Below are 7,661 nucleotides of genomic sequence, written 5' to 3' on the forward strand. Positions count from 1 at the left end.
ACAATGTCCAAGTAGTGATATCAATGATTTTAAAGAATAACTGGAATTACTGAAGATAGGATTCAGTATATGAATTTAACCAAATTAATCTCTTCTGGCTTCATTGTCTTGCCTGAGGACAATCTAAAATAGAAACTGGCATATTCCAGTTGTGAAAGACTGCAGCTCTTTCTATCGAATCATGGCCACCTTCAATTCCAGTAGGACAACTTTACAAACTTTAAACTAAACACTTGAACATTTCATGCTGCTGTATGAAACTTTGGTATTTTACTTGACTTTAAAGCCTTTGTTCAGATTATATTTTATTGAAGCAGCTCTTACTGTACATAGGAACTGCCAAATTTCCCTCTAGTCTTGTTCTGGGCAGCCAGCTCTGCAACGGGCCTATCCCTGTTTGCATTGCAGATGCCTCACTGAGTTTGTTGCTAATGTAGCTTGACGTCTGTGTGTATGTGTGTCTGTGTTTGTTCTCGTCTCAGGGTGGCCAAATGAACTGTTTAGCCTGAAGACCAAAGATCATAGGCCTTGATCCAACAGCAACTGAGCGGCCAGCGGATAGAGAACACTGCAGACTTTCTTTACATTATGAGTCGGGACTGAAGAATTCCTTTAGGATTTCGTTTTGTGGTGAGTTGTATTTCTAACTTGAACTTTAATGTGAGAATAGGTTGGCTTTTGCAGATGAATTTTTTCCGTAGCTTGTAGTTCATTTGTTTCCTGAATTACATATGGTTTACAAATGTGGTTTTGTGTTTAAATTCCTCTCTAATTCAAAAGGAATCAAACGAATAAGGCTGAGTGTGTTATAATTCGTAGGGAGAGAGCTAATGATGGTAGAGATCAAGCAGATCTCAGAGTTTTAAATTAAGAGTCAAAAATAAACACGAACATTTGATCTGTGTAATCTGAAGACAAAGTGTAAAAAGTGTGCATTTATTGTAGACATTTGGTTTTGCTTAAGGCAATGTTTCTGCAACTCTTTATAACAAGCACCACATTAGTAAAATGTTATCAAGTACTAATGGCAAAACAAAATGTAAGAGAAAAGAAACACAAGCCTTCATTTTTGGTTAAAATATATGGTTTAATGCTGTATTTCATTCTCAAATATGAATAATTATTTCCGGTTATTAATACACAGAAAGTTAAAATGGAAATCTCAAAGGTATTCGAAAATTCAAACCCTAAAATCCAATATGTCTGCTGCAGTTTTAAAGGACTCAAAGAATGGAAATCCAAGTTAATATGTCATAAATGAATAACTATAGTTCAATGGGTAATATGAACGTACAGAGAAGTTCAAACCCCATCAACACCTCCTTTCTCTGCAAATCTCACAATTCTAAACTTACACCATAAAATGGGCGAATTCAAACGAAGCACAGAGTTGACGTAAAGTCTGGAATTTTGCCTTATTTGGTTCTAGCCTGTACTTTTGTCACGCCCCGAAATTGACATACAGACCAGCCCACTGGTTCACGGCACAAGAACATAAGTAGACATAGATGTAAGACACCAGTTTAGCTGTTTATCCTACAGTTGGGTTTATTTCTACAAGAATTATAAAGCAGGCAGTGTCTCTATTGAAAATGACCGGTCTGAAAAGTGCGAATGTGCAAAAAAGATGGCTAACAGGACAAGCACGTAGGACGGCCTTACGTCAACATATCACCAGAATGACTGACAATTAGGGGGACCACTTCTTTAGATAATCCGCCCGGACCTTTAAGAAGTAACCTCAAGTTTTTTCTTTTATTTCACAGTTTTCTACCATAATTCAGTTGAATTCAAGGATATCTATGTTCAAAGAACTCATCTAACTTTAGCTGTAACTCAGTTTTAGCTAAACATAACAGTCAATTAGTTTTGCTTCTAAGTATAACATTTGGTCTGAGAACATTGAGCTTTGAGGACAGAAACACAGGTTAAATGAGGGGGTTTCAGATATTTTCACTGTTTTATTTTAATATTTCCGTTGAAAAAATGTTGTGAGCATTAGTTTTAAGGACAACATTTTGGAGTTTGGTTGTCTTCTAGTAATGCTCAGGCAGCAAAATTAAGGAGCAATTAAGTTAAAAAAATATTGATACATTTTTAAACTATGTAAGAAAAATCCATCAGGAAGTAATACAGTGTAGAGAGACCCAGCTTCAAAAAAAATAAAGGCATTTCTACCAAATATTAATGCTGAATATTGCAAAGCCAAGTCCAACAATTGTTATATTCAAAGCACGCTGAGGACCACAGCAGGAATTGTTGGAAATTAGTGTCAAGACTCATGAAAATAAATGTCAAGGACACAACCTCATAACAACCCTTAAAATTTTATTTTTGATGTATTTTGAAGTCTGATCAGATTGGTTGTGACTACTTGAACGGATAAACTTTATCTTATTCACAGTGTCTTAAATACCTGTTGGACTTTTCTACATTTTACTTTACAAACCAAAATCCCACTGCATTTTATTGGGATTATATGATATAGACCAATGCATTCAAATGATACAGACCAGCACAAACTAATCTGAACTTCCAATAATCCACTTCAAAGTTATTTGAGCTGATCTATTACATACAATTTCAGGGAGGAAAAAAGTTGTTCAACTACAGGCTGTATGAATACTTTTGAAATGTATTGTAAAGCGTCAAAAGGTCTTTTGTCATGTACATTATAATGATCCCACATGAAGCCACAGAGAAGCTTTTGTTGAGGATCTTAAAGCTTCACTACCGCACACCTAAAACATCAGTGCGTATGCATTTGGACATTTCACAGAATGTGGGGGAGGGTAAATGGGGAATGTTTCCACCACCTTGAGGAATCCATATGGATTTGGATTTGATCACAGATTCAAAATAAACATGGTAAGGAATATGGTTCTTGTTCTTTAGGTGTTACAAAGTGAAGAAAATCACCATGGATGTCAAGAAAAAAGAAATGGATCTCCTTAGCAATAGCATTGCAGCTTTTGCACATATTAAAGGTAAATCATAGTACAGAAAAAAAGAACAAAAATTCAATATGTAAAATGCTTTATCTTGTTAACCATTTTTTGTTTATGTCTCCCCTGTAGCCAATCCAGAAAGCTTTGGGCTGTACTTTGTCCTCGGAGTATGCTTTGGTCTGGTGTTGACCCTGTGCCTTTTGGTAATCCGCATATCATGTAAGCCAAGGACAAACGTCGCTCATCCCACTCCTGAAAAGAACCCCTTAAAAGACACCAGCATGGAAGATGAAGAAAGTGACGACGATGAGGAGGATGATGGGGAGGATGTAGAGGCATCTGTTGCATTGCCCATCACTGAAATTCCTGTTGGCAATCATACCAGCCAGTCAGACGGCACTTTAAGTGTGAACGTTTTTACTTCAGCTGAGGAGCTGGAACGTGCACAGAGGCTTGAGGAGAGGGAACGGATCATCCGGGAGATCTGGAGGAATGGCCAGCCTGATATCCTGGGGACAGGAACAGGGACTATTGGAAGAGTGCACTACTACTAATATACAAAAAAGCTTTAAAGAAGCCTAGGAGCAACCTTGGGGCCTGGTGTCCTTTAATCTGAGTGCTTCTGTTAGATATAAAGTGACTTGTGAAACATAAAAAAATGTTATGGTGCCAAATTTCAAATTTTTTTCTTAGAGAGAGCCAAACTTTGAGATATTGCACTTCCTCTGTAGCATGCTATATATGTTAATGTCAACTGTCTACATGTACCTGAACCAAGAGATGTCTTAACAGCCTCGTGAAATTTGAGTGGAATGAATGGTAGAGCTGAAGGATTCAAGGAGAAATAAAATTTTAAATATACAGCAGGGAATATAACTTTTGAACATTGCACATTTTTTCTCAGTTAATATATTCCTAGCTGGCTTTTTGATGTAAACTTACCAACAAATGTCTTTAAACGGGATTTTCATTTGAATAATTATATTAGCTGTTCTTCCAGCAGCCTCTTCTGTGTGAGTTTTGCCCATTTTGGTGATTAGGCTCCCCTTTAGGGAAGCTGAAAAAGTCTGAGACCTCTCACAGCCAAAAAACACATTTTAACAACTTAGACATTAGCTAAAAAAAAAAAAAACAGTTGCTGTCACTGTGCAGATTAGCTGCTAAAGAGCTCCTTAGTTTCCACTATGAGCAGAAGTGATTTCACTCTGCCTCACATCATTTCTCACTGTTCTGAGAAAGTGGCCATTTATTTACTGTGCAGGCACAGCAAGGTCAAGTTAAGTGCCTCTTTAAGGGGGCGAGTTAAAGCTTTATGTAAGATGCTGATGACCTCTTGCTTTTCCAGAACAGGAAGGGATTGGTGCTATAAGGGCAATATTTCTGAGGAATTCTTAGACTTGCATTTATCAAGTTAAATACCACTTTGTGCATTATTTTGATGAAGGGTTAGTATTATAACACTTAAAAGTTTTAAAGAGTAAATTTTGCATGATATAGGCCACGAAATTAAACAAAAGAGCTGACTCCAAAGGTTCATCTTCATCACAGATCAGATCTTTAGTCATTCTATTAACTTCTGTTATTCTAACAAATGTATGTTCTTTCTTTAAAACTTACTGAGTGTTTTAACATCAAAATAATTATCTTGTTTCATAATTTACTCTCATTCCATCATGGCAGTCTTTGTAACATGTCATTACTATTTTTATTCTAACTTCCTTCAGTTTTATGAAGTATTTTGAACATAAGCCCATCACAATGAAGTAACCATGTCTAACCTTTGCAGCTGGAACATGGTTTTCAACTCTTCCTAAAGGTAAAAAATGGTTTACATGGTTTTTGGGTCATGTAAAATGACATTTTTTCGAACATGTTGTTTTTAGAATGAGACCTAAAGTGTGCAGTTTAAGTCTTCCGAGTTGGAACATATTCTCTGAATGACTCACAATGTTCTGCAGCAAGCTTTAAATGAGTGTCAACATATTGTTTTTCAGGAGGGGAATTTAGCCAAATGAGTTTGGTGTGAATGTCATGATGGCTGCACATACCCTTTTAGTTAATGGGTAGTTTGTATTTGCTGATTCTAGGTGTTTCTGAATCTTTGTTGGTGGTCACTGGCTCTTGGAGAGATCATCTGAAAATTCATTGGATATAGTTATGGGTTTTTTATGAGACAATCATTTTTGTTCCACTTCAAGATAATGATCCAATGAGTGCATTCTGGAACATTCAATAGTTTAAATATGTATCTAACTAATGATATCAGTATAATTCAAAACAATAAGATTACAAGATCTTGATAGATCTCTTTCTTTACCCATCATGTCATGTTTCCTATGAGATACCTTGGTAATGAGAAAGCTGATTATCATCCTACACTAATCCGGTCATATATAAAGTGGTATTGCAATAAAGCAAAGATGTAATGATGGATTTGAACTGTCTGCTTCTGGCTTCTCACCCATTTATCTTTGTCTGTTCAATATTAATTCCCTGTTTTATTAAATGTCATTACACATCCTTTATGGGCTCATTGGCATTGATTACTTTATATAAGGTTCACTTGGGCAGATGCAAACGTCTGAAGTTAATTCTTTGCAATCTCAATGGGACCATTGTGAGAATTTTTGCTGAGAAAAAGGCTTAAAGGTACAGGCACCTATTTTCCATTGTATTTGGTGCTCCATTTTAAAACAAAATAGACAGTTCACAAATTCTGACCATAACAATGAAGCAATAAAAATGTAAAAGGTGTTCTCTCTCAGACTGTTGAATTAGATATCTGAAAATTATACTAATAACCAAAGAAACTGAAATCATTCAAAAAGAAAGAAAAAAAAACATTGATTTTTTTTTTGCTTCGTACCTTCATGTAAGGGAGAATACACAAGAAAACCTCTAAAATTTCACTTTGTGTCAAACGTAGTTTAAAAAATGCTTCCCATGGAATAACTGGCATGAATTAGGAGAACACAGACTATGTTAAATAAATGATTTAACATACAGTACAAAAGCAGCAATAAAACAATATTTTTTATATGAAGGCAAAGGGAGATTCCTTTCTATCTATCTATCTGTTATTCATTTCAGTTCAATTTATTTATATAGCACCAATTCAAAACGCATATCAACTCAAAGCACTTTACAGAGACAAATCAATCAGATAATACAGTCAGATTAGTTCAAAGTGTTACATCTATGGACCCCAGGAAGAGTAGTCTCTATTCTCGTAGAGACTAATTGGGATCCTTGAATAAATAAATAAATAAACCTACAAAAAAACAGCTAATTGCATCGACCAAACTCAGTGTGAGCAGCTATATGCCAAGGCCGACTGGGGTTCAAGGAGAGAGAGGTCAGCTCCCATGTCAGAGGATGAAGAATCCAGTCGGTCACAGTCAGAGAAACAGGACTACACTGGAAAAACAGGCCAAGCTCCAACATCTATAAACAAAGGTATAATTACAGCTGATATTTCTCTTCAGGACGGTGTCACAGCCGAACAGGAGTGGTCCCAGTATGTAAGTATCTGCTAAGCTATAATATAATGCATAACTATGTCTCACGAGAATCATCATGAAAAGGAAAAATACCCACTGTAGGTCGGGGCAGTTGTGTCTGGTGGTTCACTGGTGAGGCAAACTTTCAGCTTTAGCACAAGAATGAGAGATTTGCATGACTCTATTACAGCCTCAAGTGACAGTTCAGATTTTTAATCAGGGTTTTGTTTAAGATTCAGCAAGAGTAAAAATCTTATGCATTATGGTATAATGCCCAAGTGTCTTGATTCTAAATAAATTAGGATTAGTTTGGTGACAGCCAACCCTTGCCACCATCACATTTGCATAAGTCCTGTATTTCCATGTAAATATGTAATTATTTCTATGGTGAAGCAGAGTAGGTCCTGGATTGCAATGATCCCTCTGTTTAAGATTAGATGGCTCAATGGAGATTTGGCAAAATCTCAGGCGAACAGGAACATGTTAAGCACAGCCTTACAGTGCAGCCATTTGATAAAACACCAAAGTAGAGGTAAAAATTATTAAAATTATTCCCCCGAACTGTTTGTAGCAGCATTCCAGCTCCTTTCGTTTCTTCTCTACCAGTTTGGAAATCAGCCTATCAACAAGTATTGAAACGCGAGTAAAACCAGACAATATTCTTATGATGTTTAATAAAAGAAAATAAAAAAAGAAAGACCATCAACATGGTAAACTCTGTCAAAAAACTGTGCTACTTCAGCTATATCTGTTTCCCCTCTGTTTTCACGTAGGTACGTGCAAACAAAAAAACAACACGTATGGAATTACAGATTGTAGGAAGCCCAAAAACATTCACTACAAATTGCATTTCTTTATTCTATGCTAACGTTAGAGTGTTTGTAGACTTAAATGATAATTTTAACAACAAAAAGGTATCAGTATTGCTTTTGTAACCTTTTTACAAACATCAATGAATTTTCCTCCAATTTGCTCTTACACTGTTAAACCAGCTTAAAAGCTTCTTGGGCAACAAAATGCATTACTTCAGTCAGTGGGACCAGAATATTTAGTATTATGTTAAAAGGTCAAAGTGTAAATGCTTCTGAGCTCATTAATAATTTTCTTACATCAATATACTCTAGATATTCAAGGATAGAAAAAAGAAAATTTGAGATATTTAAGCACACTTTCTTGCTGATAGTCTGATTAAAAGTGTTGATCAGTTGCTGTT

The 7,661-nt window shown here is 35.9% G+C and overlaps 1 protein-coding gene across 1 annotated transcript; it reads left to right on the forward strand.

Annotated features, from left to right (window-relative positions):
- The first annotated feature begins 452 nt into the window (after nt 1-452).
- On the forward strand, nt 453-5,471 carry eva1ba (eva-1 homolog Ba (C. elegans)). The gene is made up of 3 exons (XM_038301266.1): nt 453-630; nt 2,896-2,987; nt 3,078-5,471. Exons 2-3 carry the CDS (start codon nt 2,921-2,923, stop codon nt 3,500-3,502), a joined length of 492 nt encoding a protein of 163 aa, XP_038157194.1. The 5' UTR covers nt 453-630; nt 2,896-2,920; the 3' UTR covers nt 3,503-5,471.
- The last annotated feature ends 2,190 nt before the right edge of the window (nt 5,472-7,661 follow it).

The sequence above is a fragment of the Cyprinodon tularosa genome, unplaced genomic scaffold (genome assembly GCF_016077235.1).
Source record: "Cyprinodon tularosa strain WSP-4 unplaced genomic scaffold, ASM1607723v1 ctg464, whole genome shotgun sequence".
NCBI lineage: Eukaryota > Metazoa > Chordata > Actinopteri > Cyprinodontiformes > Cyprinodontidae > Cyprinodon > Cyprinodon tularosa.